Source organism: Drosophila persimilis, unplaced genomic scaffold (genome assembly GCF_003286085.1).
Source record: "Drosophila persimilis strain 14011-0111.01,24,50 unplaced genomic scaffold, DperRS2 tig00000002-arrow-pilon, whole genome shotgun sequence".
Taxonomy (NCBI): domain Eukaryota; kingdom Metazoa; phylum Arthropoda; class Insecta; order Diptera; family Drosophilidae; genus Drosophila; species Drosophila persimilis.
Window position 1 is genome coordinate 16,626,659 of NW_020825289.1, and position 20,387 is coordinate 16,647,045.

General features: G+C 51.7%; 1 protein-coding gene across 1 annotated transcript in view; it reads right to left on the bottom strand.

Moving 5' to 3' along the window:
- The window catches only part of LOC6592373, a 100,527-nt gene that overhangs the window by 59,088 nt on the left and 21,052 nt on the right, over window positions 1-20,387 (bottom strand). Inside the window, exon 2 of the mRNA XM_026986647.1 lies at window positions 14,388-14,605. Coding sequence (XP_026842448.1) covers window positions 14,388-14,445 — 58 coding nt within the window. The 5' untranslated portion in view covers window positions 14,446-14,605. The remainder of the gene's footprint in view (window positions 1-14,387; window positions 14,606-20,387) is intronic.

Sequence of the window (20,387 nt, forward strand, 5' to 3'; positions counted from 1 at the left end):
CCTGAGTCTCTGCTTGTGCTCAGCCCTCGTCTGGTCCCGCTCCACCCGCCTGCGGTGCTTCTCTTCATTCAGCTTCTCCTCCATCGACCTTTCCATGTATTTGAGCTGCAAGAGCTGCTGTTTGGTGGCGATATCCTGGCGCTTTTGCTTCAGATCGGAGATCAGCGATATCCTGTGGAGTGCCTCGGCTGTCTTCTTTCTCAGAGCGGCCTCTGCTTCCTCTTTCCGGATGCGCTCCTCCTCTTCCTTCTTTCGGGCCTCGCTTTCCAACCGCCTTCTCCTCCGCCCCTCGTACTTTTCCTTCGTGGTGGCGCACAGCTTGGAGATTTCCTCGATCTGCTGCAGCACAAAGCCATCGCAGTCGCTGTCGAACCCTCCCTCTTCGCCCTTCTCCGCCAGCTCCTGTTTCTCCCAGATCTCCAGGCACTTTTTCACCTGCGGCAGCTGTTTCTGCCTATTCTCTGTCCTGAAACTCTGCGTCCTTTTGCATTGGCTCTTCATTTGCAGGAGCATCTTCAGCTCGAGAAGATTCAGGCACTTGGACAGCCGTTCCACCTCTCGAAGCTGCAGCTCTTCGCCGAGGCCTCGCTGTGGCGCCTGCTCGCCTAGGATATCCTTGCACTTTTTCTCCAGCATGAAGATTTGCTGTTCTCTCTGCTTTGCAGTGTCCTTGCACATGTCCTCCTGATGCTTCTGCTGCCTGCGAGCTGCCTTCTTCTCCGCTGCGATCGGGCAGGATTCTCGTGGGTTTTCATTTGCTTTCTGATGGCGCTCTACCGCCTGCTTGGCCTTTACCGTGCACATGTGGTTCTCCTTCAGGTGCTGGCAGCTCTTTTCCGGCCAGGATACATCTTGCGCCTCCTGAGGGGCGTCTCTCACTTCCCCCAACAGCTCGGGCCGTTGAACGGTGGCCCGGCTTTCGGCGGCGAGGTGATCCCTTCGCTTGGCCTCGCACTTCTTGCGAAGGTCCTGCTCCTGCTGCTGCTCCTGCTGCTGCTGCTTCTGCACGTATCCCTGCTGCAGCTTGGAGGTGCTCTGGCTCTTCCGCCACTTCCGCAGACTGTCGAAATCATCCTCGAACTGCTTGCTGGGCCTTGGCTCCTTCAGCTGGCTCCAGTGGCTCTTGCTAATCTCGAACAGCTTCTCCTCGCGGTTCCTCATCGCCACGTTGCTGGATGACAGACATGCAGCTGGAGGAAAGATGGGATCTGCATCTGCTGTTGGCGGTTTGTCCTTCTGTTCGGTCAATGGTTTCGGTGTCAGCTCTGTCGTCCTGGTTTCCTCGGAATTGCAGATGAAGCTCGAGAAACTGTACTTGGGGACCGGCTTCGCGCCCCCCTCCTTCGTGCAGACGCCTTCCTTCGAAGCGGGCGGCTCCTGCAACCAGAGGGGGGTCTTGTCCAGGCCCCTCATCTTGAGGTTGAGCAACTCGTTGCGTCTTCGCAGGCAGCTCCTGATCTCCGGCTCCTTGGCGAAGCGGCGAAGTCGGCCACCGATCACCTTGGGCTGGGTCTCCTCCTGTGCCTCGGCTAGAGGCCGTGCCACAAAGGCACTCCAGACGGACGAGGAGAGGCCAGGGGTGGACCACTGGCGCCTGTCCGGCTTGTTTATTTCTCTGTTGGGTATGTCACAGGCCATGGGCGGGTCCAGCTCGCATTCGCTGATCGACGGCATCATGGATCGCAGCTCCATGTTCATCCGGCGGACAGTGGCAGTGGGGGCGGCGTTTGAGGGTTCGGGCTCCTTGCCGGTGCTGGGCCAACGTCTGAATCGTCCTAGAAACCGCTGTACCTGAAAGTTTAGGCGATTGTGGCACATCCCGGGTGCAACATTTGAGGCCAATTTTCGTATGTGATCGAATAAAAACTACCACCTAATGAACGTGCGGCAAGTAACGGGGAATTTTAATAATAAAATAATAAAAACTGAGAGTGAAGTCACACGGTAATTGAGATCTCAGGGCCGACTGGATCCTGGGTGAGGGGCGTTGGGTCGTTGGGGGGGAGTACAAATGATTACACTTTGATGGAGCATTGGGCCTCCAGCAGTGTCTGTGCGGACTTCAAGAACCGCTTCTTCTCCCAGTCGCTCAGCTTCGGCCGGCAAATCGCCGAGATCCCGTGGGCGGCGACGACGCAGGGCACGGACATGAACACCTCGTCCTTCACACCGCAGAAGCCCTGGACGTTGGTGGACAGCGTCAGCACCCGATGGCTGTCCTCGAATATCGCCGAGACGACGTCGGCGACGGTGAGGCCGATGGCCCAGTTGGTGTAGCCCTTGACGGCGATCACCCTGAAGGCCGCCTCCACCACATCCTTGTGGACCGCTGACCAGTACATGGGGTCGTTCTCAGTGCCAATGACGGGCAGGATCTCCTGCAGGCGCACGCCCCCGACGCTCACCGTCGACCACAGAGGCACCGAGCTGCCGCCGTGCTCCCCGATCACGTAGCCGTGGACGGAGCGGGCCGCGATCCCCAGCAGCTGGCCGATGAACAGGCGGAAGCGGGCCGTGTCCAGGTGACAGCCAGTGCTGAAGCAGCGCTCGTACGGCAGATTGGTCACCTTGCGGGCCACCCAGGCCATCACGTCCGCGTGATTGGACACCACTATGAAGGTGGCCTTGGGACTCTGCTCCAGCAGGGCCGGCATCACCGCCTTGACAATGTCCGCCGTCTTCTGGGCCACATCCAGGCGGGTCTCGTTCGGCTTGGGCCGGTTCCCAGCCGTCAGCACCACCAGCCGCGAGTCCTTCGTGGCCGCCACGCCGTTGCACTGCTCGATCCGCGGATTGTTGATGAACATCGAGCCGTGCAGCATGTCCAGCCGCTCTGCCGCCACCCAATCCTTCTGATCATCGAAGAGCGCCACGTGGTTGGTGACACCCTTGCAGAGGAGGGCCATGGCACAGGCCATGCCCACGGCGCCGGCACCCGCAATGGTCACCTTTCGGCCCGGCTGGGTGTCGTGCGGTCCGCCGAGCTTTTTGAACAAACACTCCCGGAAGTGCTTCAGCAGTTCCTGATTGACAACAGCTTCGGCTTCGCCTCCTGGCTGGCATTTGTCGTCCTTTGCCTGGGCCTCTGCTTCCTTTCCGGCTCTCTTCTCCTGGCACTTTCTTCGCAGAGCCTCTGCTTCCTTGCGGGCTCTCTTTTCCGCCTCCTTTCGGTTTCTGTTCTCCATGCATTTTGCTCGCCAAGCCTCTGCTTCCTTTCGGGCTTTCTCTTCTGAGAGTTTCCTTTGCTGCATCTCTGCCTCCCGTCGGGCCCTCTTTTCCAAGCATTTCTTTCGCTGAATCTCTTCTTCGAGTTTTCTTTGCTGAATCTCTGCCTCGCACTGTTCCCTCAGCTTGATCCTGGCACATTCGGATATATTCTCGCGAACCGTGGCTTCATCATCGCTCAAGGACCTTATGAAGCCCTCAACACTCTGCAGTTTCGCCTGCACGCACTTTTCCACCTCAGGATTCAGGGATTCCTTTGGCGGGGGAGAAGGCTTTTCCTCGGGTACTTCCTCGGCTACTTCTGTAGGCCTTGGCGTGAAGTAAAGAACTTCAGAGTTGGCCTTCCTTTTGGGCTGCTGCCCGCCATCAGCGCACATCTCCCTGAGGACCTGCTGGCGGCAGTTCTCCTTGATTTGGTCGCAGACGCACTGCTGCATACGGTCCAGCTCCACCTGCTCCTTCTCGCTGAGATTGCTGCGCGAAGAGCAAACCTCCTTCCACCCACTGGCCACGCACTGATCCACCTTCTTGGCGAATCGGGAGCGCTCTGCCTGATTCCCTCCTGGAGCCTGTACCTTCTTGTTTTCGGCCATTTCCCGGCACTTCTTCTGGATGAGATCCACCGCATTGGGCTCTCTGTTTGAGCCGGCGCCCTTCGGTAACTTTTCGCCGCATTGCTTCAACATTTGCCGGATCTTATTCGCGCCTGCCTCCGCCTTTGCCCGGCAGAACGCGCTCATGACGCTGTCGGCGCAGATCCTGCGGATGCCCGTCTTCAGGCAGCCCATCATTATCCGCAGGATGTCCTGCTGCTGCTTGTCGGCGGAGCCCTCGACGCACTCCTGGAACGCCTTCGTCTTCTCGATGATGCACTTGTCCACCCGATTCTTGATCATTGCCGCCTCCTTTTCGGCCTCCGCCGCCGCCTCGGCCTCCTTGCGCTTCTGGGTGGCCTCCTCCAGTTGCCTTTTGAGCTTGCAAATGTCCTCCCCGGGATGCTTGCAGTAGTTCTGCTGCTGGCTCTGGGCCATGGTCAAGGGGCACGGCCCTCGCGGCGGCTTGTCCCGCAGGAGGCCGTGCAGGAGGCCCATCCTTCTCATGCTCATGGTCTCACAGCGACTCCTTTCCTCCTCCTCCTGCTGTTCTGGGTCTAATTTTCAGATATCTGTAATTTTTGGACTAGCAATTTTCGAAAAACAGAATTTTGACAAATGATTTCCAGTGACGGAATGGCTTCGGTTTTGTTTTTCAATCTTTGCTGAAGTCTCACTGCGCAGCCACACACACCAACCCACGTGGGGCATGTGGCATGTGGCAACGCTACGGCATTTTGTCGAACATAAAATGGAGCAACAACTTAATTAAATGTGGAAAGCGCGACCGCAGCGCGTCTGTGGCAGGCCAAAGGTGTGAACGGGGTGGCCACTGGAGGAGTGAGGTGCAAGTGCTCTTATCACACAGCAGGATGCTGACAGGCCCTGCCACACGCTAACTTCATTGCTGGGCGGGGACGGGGGGCGGGGGGCGAGTGGGGTGGAAATTAGCAAACCTGTCACCTGTCAAGCGGGTGCTGGGTGTGGGGGGGTACTGTGGCACAAGACAATGCGTCGTCTCTCGCCTGTGCTTCAACACCTTGCCGCTCCACACCCAGCCCCCACCAGTCCCCCCCCCCCTGCCCCGACTCCTCGAGGAAGTTGCTGTACGAACTTTGCCACGTCATGAATGCGCCCCCGAGTGTCTTCAGACTGCCACGAGGAGGCACAAGTGTGTGTGTGTGTGTGTGTGTGTGTGTGGGGGGTGGGGGGAGTGTGTGGTAAATTATGGCATGTCTGCTTCCGCCTGCCAGCCGCCCATCGTCATTCCGTTGTTTGTAATTTGTTAATTTCCCGCATTTAGAAATTAATTTTCACTTCATGCGCCGCCAAGCAGACAACAGCAGACAGGCAGGAGAGTTGTGCCCCCCCTCCCCCCTTGCCACTCCACCTGGCGAAACTTGCGCCGCAATTACGAGTGTGTGTAGCTGTGCCCCTCCCCCTCTGGGAGGATGGGGGGAGCACGAGTTACATTTTATATTTAAATTTGTGCAACTTGTTTTCGGTGTTGTCGCTGTTAATTTTTAAGCAAGAGGTCGGGCAGGTGTTTGACACGGTTATGTTTTAATGGGGCCACCAGCCGCCTGCTAAATGCCACCTGCCACCTGCCACATGTGGAAAATGTTGATTTGATTGTCAGTGGAGGGATCCCCCCCCCGGGGGCGAAGTAACCGCTGACAAAAACGTTTCTTTCGGCCAAAACTTAACTCAAAAACTTATCCAAAATTTATACAAAATTTACAATGATATGTGGCCTACCCGTGCCCGTGCGGCTGCTGTTGCCACAGTTGCAGCCATCCAGATGGAAGCATTTGATGCCGGAGCCCAGATCGCAGTTGCTGCAGCTTCTAAAGACCTTCTGCCAGAAGTCGGACAAGAACTGCGGCCCTCCCAAGCCGAAAGCGGAAAAAGAGCCATCGGGATGCACAAGCTACAAGAAGGACCCCTGCGATGAATCTTCTGTGGCCCCGAAAATGGAGAAGGATTGCCCGCCAAAGCCATCCAATACGAGGCTCGACAGGAGGCGCAAGTATTTGGCGGAGATGGAGAAAAAGAAGGCGAAGAAAGAGCCGCCGGAGGAGCCGAATCATTGTGCCAAGCCGAAGGAGGAGAAGGCTTCGAAGAAGGACTCCTGCGGCCAGGCGAAGCCTAAGGCTTCGAAGGAGAGTGCCTGCGGCAAGACGGAGCCTAAGGCTTCGACGAAGGACCCCTGTAGCAAACCGGAAGCGAAAGCTGCGAAGGAGAGTGCCTGTGGCAAGACAGAGCCAAAGGCTTCGAAGGAGGACTCTTGCGGCCAGGGGAAGGAGGACAAATCTTCAAAGAAGGACCCCTGTGCCGTTTACCAAAACTTCTTGGACGATGGCAAAGGGAAAAGGTTCAAACAAACTCAAGAACCAACCAGTGGGAAATCGGTGGCCAAGCAATCTCCAGCGCCAACCTGTGAGACGGCGGCGGACAAAGTGGCAACGTTGCAACCGCAACAGACCGAGAGCCAGATCGCCAAAAGGGCGCCGTCAGCCAACGAAATAAGACAGCCAGTGGACTGGAATGCCATGGAAAGCCTCTTGAGCTGCATGGTAACCGGCGTGAAGGTGGCCTGCGTCACCCACGAGGAGCGGAAAATCTTCGATAAATTGGCGGCGGCACGCGACAGAAGGCTGGACCATGAAGAAGAAGCACAAAACATGAAATGCGCAGCCGGTGCCGCCAAGAATATGCCACCCGATGCCGATCCACGGGCTAAGAAGTGTCCAGAAACTGTGGAAAAGGGGGAAGATTCGCGGGACCATGAAGAGTAGCAGCATGAAGCAGTTCAAAGAAGTAGGGGCATATGCATTGTTTGGAGGCAGTCCAAGCAGTGCAACACATAAGATCGCAAGAAGAAGCAGTGAGAAAGCACAGTTTAGAGTGCATAGAAAGCAGTTCAAAGTTCATGCAAGCACAAAGCAGTGTAAATTCAAATAACAGCAGAAGATTGAGCAAATAAGCAGTCCAAAGAGCATTAAAAGGCAAATCAGGGAAAAGCAGTGCACAGCAGCAGAGAAAACAACAAAAAGCCCCGTAGAAATCGAAAGCCTTGTACATTTTACAGCAGATAATCAATATCTAAATATATGGGCAATATCCGACTTCCATTGGAGTGGATAATCGATTGCCCGTCTCCAATAACTCATTGCTTTGCACATTTTAAAGCAAAACCTTAATGCTGGGAAAAGTCAGGGGGTCCATCTAGCACTACTATTGTTTGGGGCTAACAAATGCTCCGCTAAGTAGAGCTGGAGCACAAGCGGAGATAATGATGGGGAGAGACAGAGACAGAGAGAGAGCGAATGGCAACAAACAATTGTCGTCACCGCTTGTCTGGTTTATTGTCATCCATCACGAGGGTGGGACAAGCCAAGGGCTCCGGTTGGGGGTCTGTCTTGAAGCCACCACCCGACCGATTTGTGGTCGCCATTGTCAGTGGCACCTAGAAGCAGTCGGGGAGTCGGTAGAGCCAGAGAGTTTAGTTTGCTCATTCACTGGATCCCCTTTCCAGAATCCCTGGTCCTGCACTCATTTAGACATTCTGCTGCGCATTTGGCATTGCCTTCTCCCTTCCTCTGTCTGTCGCTTTTTCCATTTGCTGCTGTTGCACAAGGATTTGTCAAGGATAAAACACTCGGGGGCAGTCAGTCGACATTGTAGTCGTCGCCGCCATCCCAGTCGTTGCTTCATCACGATTACGTTTATGAGTGTGTAGCGACAGTTGTTCCTCGTTTCTCGTTTCTTTACTCTAAGCCACCCCCTCCCCCCACCACCCCCACCCACAGTAAATTGTCATCATGGCTGCCTTTTCCCCCTGGACCGCCGCGTTGGCTATTGATTTTGCACCAAGAAATGCCTTCGAATGCAGATCCTAAGTGCAGCTTAGTGCGGTGGGGGGGCAGGGACTGTGCGGCCTCAAGGTTGGGTGTTCACAGATTATGAATCGGCTGTAAGGTGGAATTTCTGGCCACGATTTGCTCTGCTTTCGTTTTGGCTAATGGCAAAAATTCTACACAATAAGCGGAACCGCAGCCGGGGACCAGGACACGGACACAACTGTGGTTGCCAAAAAATAATATGCCGCTGCGGCCGGCGGTTTGTTGAACAAAAATCCTGTGGCTGTGGGAAAACTGGGTCAGTGCACGGAAAACTGTCACAGTGCCAGCAGACACATTAAAGCCAACTTACCTAAAATACAGTTTACACCGCTGGAGGAGGAGGCCCCACCCCTCCTCCGTCGGAAGCCCCCCCAAACAGCAGTCAAAGTTCGGGAAAACCACAAGCAGAGATCCCTGCCATGGGATGTTACATCGTCTCGAAGCACTTGAGAAAGTTTTGGCTTCACTTCCGATGGCTGCTGATTTCCCGAGAAGTATAAAGCCCCCCACCTTGCCACCTTGCCCGGCCACGGGCTCCCTCGTCATGAAAGGTTAATGACGGCTGCTGTCAGCGACGAAGGTCACTCCCACTCCCACTTCCAACCCACACGCTGCCACTGGCACTCTCCCATTCCCCATTTTCCTGTCCCTTGTCGCTGTCCTTTGTTGGGTCAAGCGTGCAGCAGGTAAAAGTTTCGTGTGCCACAGATACGAGTGGGGGAGACACCACCGTCCCGGTGCTAAATAGCAGAGCTCGGCATGGACCCAGGGACCAGGGGGATTCCTGGGGCACAGTGGGGAAGCAGAGCGTAAAAGTTAAATGAAACGAAACACGTTAATGGCCTCTGAGAGTCTGGCTGGATGGCGAGAGAGAGAGTGAGAGAGAAACCAGAGTAAGCTCCAAGGAGCGCTGCTGTTAAAGCTCGAGCTCTACGGCGCTCGCGTTGAAAGTGAAATTCCCGGCCGGGCCTTGGCAAGTTGGCAGCTCCCGTGTTCTGGCCTCGTTGGTTGTAATAAAATGATATCGTTGGCTTAGTTAAGTAGCAATAAGCTGGAAAAACGCCGCCTCCAGGAGTAGTCCTCTCAATCACGGCGTTTCAGGTTGATATTAAGTTATTTAGGCTATTTAGGCGCCAAGTGGACTCCACTCCCCGCCCCTCCCTCCCCTTGGTCTGGTCATTAAAGCCAAATTACGGTATATTAAGTTACCTTTTAGTTGGGGGTGAAAATTTCCCTGTCCCTCTGTCGCTCTCTGTCGCTCACTGTCTTTTTTGGGGGGTATAAAGTTTCAAAGGTCCCCAACGACCCCGCGCACAAAGAAGGAAAGTTCATTAAAGTTTCGCATTGATTTATGTCCGAGTTGTCGGCCTCCAGCCAATAATCGGGATCTCAAACTAATTAGCAGCCCCAACCCCAAAAGGCCATCCCATCCCCAGATTAAACCGAAGAGAGCGTTGCACTCAACGATGAGAATGTTTTCCCCCCAAGGAGGACACGCGAAAAGCACACCAAAAAGAATTATGTATCACTTCGTTGCGACTTACTTCCACTTAATTTATTTTCGGTTGCTTTTAACAAAAGCAGAAAGAGCGACAACAAGCCAAGGCCAAGAGCCGACAAAAGGGCCAAAAGAATGAATCGCAAATACTGTTTGTGTGTGTGTGTGTGTGTGTGCCCCACAGTTGGTCAATAAAGTCGGCGCACAGCAAACAGAGGAATACATTTGTATATTTTTTATACCCGATACTCAAAATGAGTAAAGGGGTATATTCGATTTCTGGTGACGCCCAGAAGGAAGCGTTTCCGACCCCATAAAGTATATAAAGCCGATTGAGCCCTGCCTGTCTGTCCGTCCGTCCCCATGAGCGCCTAGTGCTCAGAGACTACAAGGGCTAGAGCAACCAAATTTGGTCTTCATGCTCCTGTTAGATCTCACTATTGCCCGTGTACTTCCAAATTTCGAACGAGCCTCTTCTGCCCCCACAAAGGACGAAGATCTGTGGCTTCCACAAGGAAAAGGCTTCTACCAGATTGCTGAATCTGGATCAGATGGGATCATTTTTATAGTCAAACGCAGCACCCGACCACACGTTCAGACATGTTCAGACACGTTTTCTGTCTCTCTCGCAATGTGGCCATACTGACTTTGTATCGGTCATAAATGTAGAGTTGCGGTCGCAGCAGCATCTCACAACGTTCCCCCTCGTTTTCAATCCGATCGGCGATCAGGCACCCGAAGGCTGAACCGAGTACCCCTTTTTTTTGCTCACTATTTTGTGGTTTCGAGGGTTCTCAACAACATTCACCATTCATTTCATCGAACTTGTACGAACTAGTTCGAACTTGTTCGTCGAATTTGTTGTGTTCGACGAAAATTCGCCTCTGGACGGCCCTGTTCGAAACAAATTCTTTGTTCAACAGTTTCGGATGCTCCTGAAAATGTGTTCGATAGTTGAAACAAGTTTTTAAGACGGAACATTATGACTTTCCGCCAGTATTTTGCAAAGTTCGATACTGTAGCAAGGCAATAATTATCAAGGCAGTCGTTTAGTATTTAAATAACAAAGATACACTCGGTGGGATATACCACAAACCATACAGTATATACTGTGGAAATTTATCGCATAAGAAACATCGGTAGGAGAGAGAGGCAGGCCACACTCTAAATGGCGATCACGAGAGACGTTACAGAAGAGTTATCATAAATCAACGGGTTTGTGTTTGTCTTATAGATACAGTTCACCCACACAGCGATATTAGTGAGCACAATCCAGGGGTTTGGACGGCCTACAATACCAATGTTCGTGAGCGAACTAAAGTTTGTTCATTCTTTTGTAAAGTCTTTCTTTTAGATCCAGTTATTTGATGAACGACCCAACACTAGTAAAGGAATTGATGGGAAAAGGAGGATATCCGCTTGTTCGCGATATTTATTGGGAATTCTCTCGCTCTATTGATTATCTCCCGCAATAATTTCAACAAAACACCATTAAACAATCAATCAATCAAGTGTTGAAATTGTAGTTCTCCTCCAGATGATTGTAGCCCGAGAACGTCTTGGGCAGGCAGTCGAAATTAGGTAAAAGAAGACAGAAAGAGAGAGGGAGAGAAAGTGTCGGTTGATGCACTGCCTTCGAGGCATCAAATCGAGTGAAAGATCATAATAATAGCATTGAATTTGAAATGCGAGTGTTGGTGGCATGCATCGGCATCTGATTGTCCATTTAATGGCCTTAACTATGTATTTGTTTGTTTGATGTGGGGCCAAAAACCAGGCAAATATTGTCCAGCCCTGCATTTGAAAAACCAAGCTAAAAGAATCCTTTGTGGCCTAAAGATAACTCCCGCTAGAGCCGTGCACAAACTTCACAAGCCCACTGTTTGCCACGTTGGAGTGTAATTTTTCCGTTTCCTTTTTTTTTGGGGTAGAAAAAGAGCCGGCCTGCAGGCGGCGTTACTTCCGTCTCCGTCTGAAAAGGCAGTCGACTTTTCAACTTTGCAACAGCAGCAGGGGCAGCAGAAGGGGCAGCAGAAGGGGCAACAGAAGGGGCAACGATAGAGGCAGCATTCTACTTCTTTCAATTTGTTGGCCTTCACACCTATTGCTAGTTTGTTGCTGCCTCCCCACCCAACTGGCAGCCTCCATCCTATAGACTCTATAGACTCCAAGCACTTTCCCGTTTCCATTTCCACGTGAAATTCAACTTCGGAAAACGCCTTTCGAGTGCCCGCCGCATTAATTCCCAGGTGTGCAATTTAGTGTGCGGCCAGAGGACGCCCCCCCCCCCCCCCCACCCCCCGGCGGTGACCACATGGCAGGGGCAGGCCACAGAGCTCGAAGAGGGTCTAAAAACGGAACGTTGCGAAATTCTAAACGGAAGTTGGAGTTTTATGCCCTTTTTGGCTTTTATTGTTAGCTGCGTTTCCGCCTTTCGTGTTTTTGGGGGCACGCTTTCCGCACGCCGCACACCACTCCGTTCCACCGTATGCCTGGCACATTTCCGGCCAAAGCCGGACCCCACTCTTAAAGCAGTGGCAACATTTTTCAATTTACCAAAACTCGTGCCATATCTTTAACGAAAACTTTGAGCAGAACTTTGGCCAGCAGTAACTTTTCAATGGACTACATTTGCTATTCCATGTTAAACAGCAAAAAGAAACAAAGAATAAGGCCAAGAACAGCAGAGGACGAGGGCCAGGAGGACGAGGGCCAGGAGGAGGAGGGCCAGGCGGACGAGGGCCAGGAGGAGGAGGAAGAACTATGGACAGCGAAGTGGCGCCGCGTCGGCTATAATTTTCAGTTCAGGACAAAAGCCCGAGAGAAAGAGAGAGCCAACTTGAAAAACTTGTAATAATTGCATTTCGTCCAAGAAGCGGCGGTGGCGGCGGCATCATCGACTCCCAACTGGCGGACATAATAAACTCCGTTCAGAGACGAGTCTCGGCCCCAGTTCGGGCCAGGACAATCGCTGGAGAGAGATCCAGTCTCTCTGCAAAAGGATACTGATGGGGCGGCGAAAGGCGATGACTGCGCCACAAAAATAACCGAAAAGTAATTCCACCACAAAAGTAAACTTGAGCGCACAAAAGTCGACTTTTAAAATAAACTTGCAGCCAGCGCCAGTATTTTTGTTGCCCTTTTTTTTCGGTCACGGGGCAGCGTCAGGCACCGGAGTTGGGGTGGGGTGGGGGGCGCCACTTGAGGCACAAAAGCCGCATTTTATATAAAAGAAAAGTGGCTAACTAAGTCACAGACTCGGCATCGCATCCCATCATCGTTGCAGTTTTCCACCAAGTGGCCGACTTGAGGGCCATCTACGAGCAGACAGTGCCTCCTCCAGTGGCTCCTCCTCCGCTTTTTTGCGGGTATTCGTGCTCTTGAATTTACAGAAACTTTAACTACAATGAGGGCCGCACAGAGAGGGGGTTTTCGGGTAAGCCCCGATCACTTGCTGGCCCCCCTTTAAGCCACATATTGCTCCCATATTCATGTTCGATCGAAGGCAAAGCAAAACAGAGCCGTAAAATCTCTGCCAGAATATCATAAATGATATCAGTGTTTGGGTGAATGTCCTTGAACATTGTCATATACAAGTTATAGCCCCAAAGAGGGAGATAGAGAGACCTGAATAATCCCCGGAATGGGGCGGAGGGATCATCAGGGGAACCAAAGCACCACTTTATTAAATATGAAATATGCTCCTGCCGATGATGCCGATGATGCCGATGATGATGTTCGCTGTCGCCTTGAATTAGAGGCAATGCCGTGCTTAGCATTTGGGGCACGTAGCAAGCGCTCAACGCTTAAATACACGAGATAAAATGCCGGACATTAAGCCCTGGTCGGAGCAGGAGGGGGAAGTTCCTCACTCACCGTGGTGGTGGAGGGGGGGAGGGGTTTTCACGCTCCACTTGCATGTGTCAAAAATTGAAATGCTTTAAAAATTTAACAATTTTCTCCCTTTTTTGTACAGATAGATGCAGCTGCCAGAATGTGGCAGGGGCACAAACATTTTTATGCAAAAATATTTTGCATGTCACTTCCATCTGCGGGAAACGTGCAACGTGGCTGAAGGAGCCCATGGCTCGGCTTGTGTATTTGCCACAGACTTTTGCATGCATAACAAGTCAGCGGACGGACAAACAAACAGGGGCACCAAAAAACACACACAGAGAGAGGAGGGTTGGAGGAGTGGAGGAGTGGAGGGGGGTAGCCGGAAAAAGGCAGCGCCACCAGTGCCGGCAGCTCGCAGGAAACGCATACGAAAAACTTTAGCAAGCGAGCAGCGGCAGCCCCGGTCGTAATCTTTGCAAATAAACGCGTGAAATTCCAAGGAGCACCGCAGTGGGGCATGCCCCGCGGGCGAGCACGTCAGAGGAGTCGCCACCGACATGTGTGTGTGTGTGTGTGTGTGCGCCCCCATTTTTTGGCATACAGCTCACACGCGAAATTGCGCATTCAGATTAAAATTCTTGAACGCGCATTTCCGTTTCCGTTTCAGTTTTCCCTTCATTCTGTGGCATTTTCCTTCCGACTTTGCCCGGCGCTCGTTGCACGCATCGCATCGCGGGCTTGTGTTGCGAGTGCAACCTTCAAGTGACCCTCCGTCAGTCCCTAGGAAGGGCGCAACATCCGGCACATATGTGTCCCTCCTCTCCTCTCTCTCTCTCTCTCGCATATTACTCATACGCCGCATGGACCTAATAGACATTGACAATCGCATATTACTCAAGGATAAGACGGGTGCGGGTGCGGGTGCGGGTGCGGGTGCGGGTCCTTCTCCATCGTCCTTTTGCTTATTTACAGACCATTGCCATTGATATGCGGACCCTGTTTTTGGACAAAAAGAAATGCCTTTGTTTGCTGCATGTGGCATAGAATATATAAAGCTGATAAGGGGCGGGTGTCTGTGGGTGTCTGTGTGTGTGTGTGTGTGTGTGTGTCGGCGCATAAATAATGTGACCTGCCTGACTGCGATTATCTGTGAACTATTTTTCACACGTTGCCGGCATACAAAGTGGCCGCCATTCTTTCACCGGAATATACGAGCTGCTTGCCCTCCAAAGGCCACTTGGGCCATTCATTTCTGCAGCCCATGGAGGAGGGGCAACACACACACACACACACACACACACAGGAGCAGGAGCAGGAGAGCATACTTACATTGTACTGAAATAATGAACAATAATATCCAGAGGCGTCGATCGAATGTCGGTCTCATGACTTCATCACTTATCCAAGGAATTGTGTGTTTGGTATGGATTTTCCTTATGCGTCGTTGCGATTCCTCCCGTCAATCGTTGGCGAGTTTTCCCGCAAATTGGCACATCTGTTTTGGGGCTGGCACGGACGTGGTGAGAGAGGGGGGGAGAGCGGGAGATCTGTGAATGGAAATTGTGCTGTGATTAGAGATGGTTTAGTCTTAGCCTTAAGCCAATTAAAGCGATGTACCAGAATCAGAAAAGCCGGCTTTTGGCTCAACCCTTTTTTGGTGCAAGTCTGCAGGGGGTCTGCAGGCCCCCCATTCCAAAAAAGAAATAAAGAAGAGGTACAATTGTTTGCTCATGAAATTAATTAATTTTCCACACACACACACACACACACACACAGGGGAGACTTTGTTACATAACGCTGGGCGGATTAACTGTGAAACAGAGCAAGGGATACGGCCGGAGACGGGGGCAGGGACGGGGACAGGGAAAGGGACGGGGACAGGGACAGGGACGGGGACGGGGACAGGGATACGGATCCGGATAGAGACATCAACCGACGAGAAATTTCGACAGCATTTTGTCTGCAGTGTTTGGAGTGCACAGCAAACACAAAGCGAAGGAGCACCACGCCAGAGGGGGGGCAGGCAGAGAGGATTGTGGCACTTGGACTCCAGCCACACACACACACACACACACACACACACACACACACACACACACACAGGACACACAAGTGCGCATACTTTTCTCAAACAGTGTGTCCCCTGCATGTGTGCAAACAAAATTAGTAGCAAAGCTGACGTAGATTTTAACGAATTGGCGTTGCCAGGGCGCCTCCAGGCTCCAGGCTCCCCCTCTCCGCCCCTCTCCCCTGCCCTGCCCTGCCCTGCCCTGTCATAACTGTTACGTTCCTGGGCCGAGAGTTCCCGGCAAGGTAGCCGCAGAGTCACCATAGAGAGATATCCAAAACTGTGGCCATGTAACGGCTGTGCACCGCCGTGTAGCAGGAACATGCCCCATGCAACAACAATGCCAGCATTGGGCAAACATATCACGCGATCAATTTGTCAAAAAAGCAGCGACAAATACTCGTAAATGAAGCAAGCGAGCCGCTGGATGGCCACACTAAGGCAGCGACAAGAGGCACAGCAGCGGGGCAGGGAAGAGGCAGAAGCAGGGCTGGGAAGAGGCACAGCAGCAGGGCAGGCAAGAGGCAGAAGCAGGGCTGGGAGGAGGCAGCAGCAGCAGGACAGGGAGGAGGCAGCAGCAGGGCAAGGAAGAGGCACAAAAGCAGGACAGAGAAGAGGCACAGCAGCAGGGCAGGGAGGAGGCAGCAGCGGGGCAAGGAAGAGGCACAGAAGCAGGACAGAGAAGAGGCACAGCAGCAGGGCAGGGAAGAGGCGACAGGCGGCATTGTGGCCGAACAACAAGGACACCATTGGACGCACATCATCAATATGTGCGGGGGGGACGTCTCCCTCTCTCTCGCAGTCTAGTGACAGTTGTTGTTGTCTGTTGACTGTTGTCTGTGCAGCTTATGACATGTAACATGTAACGGGGTACACAAATCTGTCATTATGCAAGCTACAAACTATTACAAGCCAATTGTTAGTCAGTGAATCGGGTCAAAAGTGGCCAAAAGACCGCACACAAAGTCCGCTGAAAGTTTCTTCACGGGCGGATGCTTCAGAAATTCGAAAGGGACACCATTAGCGCCAGGTGCTGATATCTGATGTGCCCTTAGTTGGGGCCTTTAAAGAGTGTTGCCAGAAATATGGTAGGACCTCGTGGCGATATATTCCATTTGTGGCAGGATAACCCCTATCAGTTAGTACGGCATCCCTTTCTGGAGCGGATTTCAACTCACTTGTAGGGATCTCACCAGGTACTGCACTGTTTTTGGGATTGGGTTTTTGGGCCCCATGTTCCCAATAAGTCACATATTATAGCCCGTGGGGCACCATTTCTCCGCCTTCTCTATAGCCCTACAATCCATCAACGTCTTGAACCGACACCGTCTTGCTGTGCCACATGTTTCCTGTATCTGTATCTATTCATTACCAAAAAATATCAAGATATTCCCTATCTTGGCCCTGCGCGGTCTTAATTGGGGCCCTTCTCGACCCTGCACTCTCTTGAAAGCCGTTGGACTTGTCAGGAAAGTCTCTTTCTCCATAGACCTCTCCTAGGCGCGTTTGAGTCCTCGGCCCTCATCCCGCCTCTCGCTAGAAACGCCGTATATGCTATTCCCCAAAGGAGCCGCTGAAGGAGCTCAGTAGGTCCAGCCAGATCAGGGCAATCATGAGCTCCTCTATACAGAGGAATATAGCCAAGGACTTGGAAGAGCTCCCCCACTAATGTGCGCCACCCGCTTAGCCTTCAAATGCCAATTAAAATAAAAGCAGTGCTTAGTCGTGGCAGGTGTGGCAGTTGTGGCAGGTGTGGCATGGGGGGCTGCGTACGGGAAAAACCCGAAAATGTAATTGCCACAATTTAGATGGCGACCAACCAGAATGACGACGACGACAACGACGATGATGATGATGATGATGGCAGCAATGCATAAACAATAAATGCCAATCATATGCAAATTTCACCAATTTACCGCAACAATGGTAAACCATGTATCTGAGAGTCGGAATGGTGCAGCTGGCGACCGGCGACTGGCGACTGCAGATACAGATACAAATGAAATCATTGCTGGGTTGTGCATACGAAAAATTGTTTTGGTTTGCCACAAAACAGCAGGGGCAAGCAACAACACCCAGGGAGAGACCCAGAGAGAGAGCGAAGGGGGCAGAGGCAGGGAAAATTAAATTTACAAAACAAGAGAGAGCACGGGGCAAGTTCATTTGTTGCACACATTACACTGGCAGTTTCGCATCAATGATATTGCAACGTGAATGTTGCACGATGGGAAAATCGTTATTCATCTGCGGTCGTTTTATCGATTCCTGTGGCTGCGGGAAAATGAAAAGCGCTCAACGCAAAATAAATACAGATAATTAAGCAGAGCGAGAAGGAAACGTACGCTTTGCTCTCCTCTTTCTCTTTCTCTTTCCCTCCTTTCTCTCCTTTTTTTTCCCATTTGCCATTAAGAGGCGCCACTACTATATTTGTTTGCATAATTAAATTTCTCGTAGCTTTTATTTGTTTTTAATTTCATAAATTTTAATTGCTTCATCTCCATCGCTGGCAAATCTAATCCAAGGCCCATAATTTATGATAGTTTGTCGGAGCAGGGCAGAGCCGACCACGAGCATCGTGATTTATGCGGAAAAGCGTCCTTCAAGGATCGACTATTGGCGTCTTACGACCTCATTTATTGGGCGGCATTAAGCGTACGAGTAGCCTTGGCCAGGCCACCGCTTTGAGAGGATGTTGGAGAGTGAAGAAGGGCTGGAGAAGGCTCTCTTCCTTCTCCACTTCCATCGAACTGCATGCCGAAGCCAAAGCCGAAGCCGAGGCCGAGGCCGAGGCCCAACAAGTTTGATTCCAACCAGCATATTCGATCAGTCCGCTTACTCGCTCTCGGGTCTTATTTCACAATCAGCCTTTGATGCCCTGCTTGCTGAGAGAGAAAGAGAAGAACGTAGTTTGCTGGTGTAGTGAGCAAAATAAGACCCAAAAAGAGACCATAATTTCATCATGATCCCATCTGTCTGCTCTTTAGTGCTGGTCTTCAGAGCTGCTCTTTAAGGCTGCTCTTTAGGTCTGCTCTTTGGTGCTAGTCTCTGTTCGGTGTTTGCAGGGCATGCATGAATAGCACTGGCCATCAAAGGCTACACTGTGGCGCTGAAGAGGGACGGTTTTAGGTGGCGGGTCACAAAGCCAGTACCGGATCACTGCGCCGAGCACGAAAAACGCAAAGTTAAACAACTTCGAAGGATATTGCAACATTATGAGGGAAAATACAACGACAAAGTGTGGGCAGTAGGGCGTGGCTCCATTCTTTCACTATCACACTTTCCACATCGACGCGCCGCGGATGGGTGGGTCGTTGGGTGGTTGGTTTGGGGGTGGGGCTTTGTACTGTAAGCCCCTTTAAAATATTTTTCATTGTCTTTTGCATGCCTGCACCACACGCCCCACCCCCCTGCAGCTGGGGTAGGGGGCGAAACGAATGCGTAAAGCGCAAAAGTCAACATATTGAATAATGTTTGGTAGGCGGCCCCTTCCCTTCATTATGCCCCTCGGGGGGTCCTCCAGCATCCTCACATGCCTCACGTTTTCCTATAAATTTTCATGGAACTTTTCACACACACACACACACACACCTGTGTCTTTTCACTTTCTAATCGATAAGCAGGTCCGATAAACACTCCCACATCGTAATTGATGGATGTTCCAGGCTAACCCCCTTCCTCCCGCTGGGTATTTGTGATTAATTAGATTTAAAAGGAAATGGCAAACGACTGAGCGGCTTTAAGTCATTTTCTCCGATGCCCTCAAGTGGCCAAAACAAGGCCAAGTCGAGTCTTGAGACAATGGCCAACAGCAGCAGGCTGCCAACAACAACAACAACTGGCAGTGTGCCATGTGGGTCACAGCAGTAACCATACCTGGTGGCCGGGAAGCCACAGAAGACGCAAACCGAAGGCCAAGGCCCGAAGCCAAGCAACAAAAACGAGCCTGAAATTCGACTCCAACTACCAGTTGCTGTCGACGACGAAAAACCTTTATAGATGGTAAGCCCCAGAGAGCTGTAAGCAGTCAACAGTTTTACTCGCCACTCGCCACTCGCTACTCGGTACTACGGCCAGCTGCCATTGGTTGGAACTGGTTTGAAGCGAACGAGCGAGTCATGCAGGATTGTTTTAAACAGTAGATCTTACTCCATGGATCAAGCCTCTTATTCGTTAGTTTTTAGTGAGCAGCAGAAGACTCTCCCATAGGACGCTGGTCGGACGACCCCTGGTCTATATCCAACACAGTAGTATAATTTGAATAGTCTTTAGGTTTTAGAAGAAGACACTACAGATTGAGCACTAAATATGGTCAATATCTCGCAACATCGAGTGGTTTTAAGGCAACTGGCGGCAACTCGAACCAAAGGCAGGGCCCCCCGTTGTTAGGGCCTGATCTAACTATCTGTTAAAGCCCCTTAAACTAATCCATTTCCCTGTCTAACATTGACCTACTCCGATGCGATCTTCGCGTACAGTATTGCCTGGAGAAAAACGATGTAAATGTATGCAGAATGTCGCCTTTTGCCAGCCTCTGGCTACTGGCATATCCACAGCACTCCACCAGAACAGACTGCGTTCAGGCTCAAACATATGTTTGTCTGCACGAGGGGGCAGAACTTTTGGAATAAGGGATCGAAAATCAAATTAAAATTGCATGCTTTAACATTGTGTTCCAATTACTGTCGCAAACAATTTACGAGTACATCCACACGCATGCCACAGCGAGAGCGAGAGCGAGAGCGAGAGCGAAAGAGGAGAGCCAGCGTGTGGCTGGGGAAAAAGCTATTTTTTAAACCAAAAAAAAATATAAAGTTTGGCCAGAGCCCAAGGAGGAGAAGGAGGAGGGTCTGGCCGATGCCGATGCCGGGTCGTTGGTTTGTGTCATGAAAAATGCATTTTTCAGTACACAATTATAATATATGTAACACAATAAATTGCGATGGAAGGGCCACTCCATTGAGGAGGGGGCGAGCAGGCGGGGCGGGGGGGGGCAGGGGGAAGAAAATGTTGTAAAATTGTTATCGAGCGCATAATAGCAAATGTTGCAAAATAACTTTTGACAAAGTGCACTCAATATCAAGCCAAAGAGTGGAGGAGCGCACTGAAGGGTCCATGGAGTCGATGGAGTCCACGGACCAAAAGAGAGAGAGGGCTAGCGGAAGGTGGGAAGCTGTGCAGAGTGAAAAATCACAGAATCCAAAGGCGAGAGATGGGGGATGAGGGGATTGGGGGGCATACCAGTGACAGTGGGGCATTGGCAT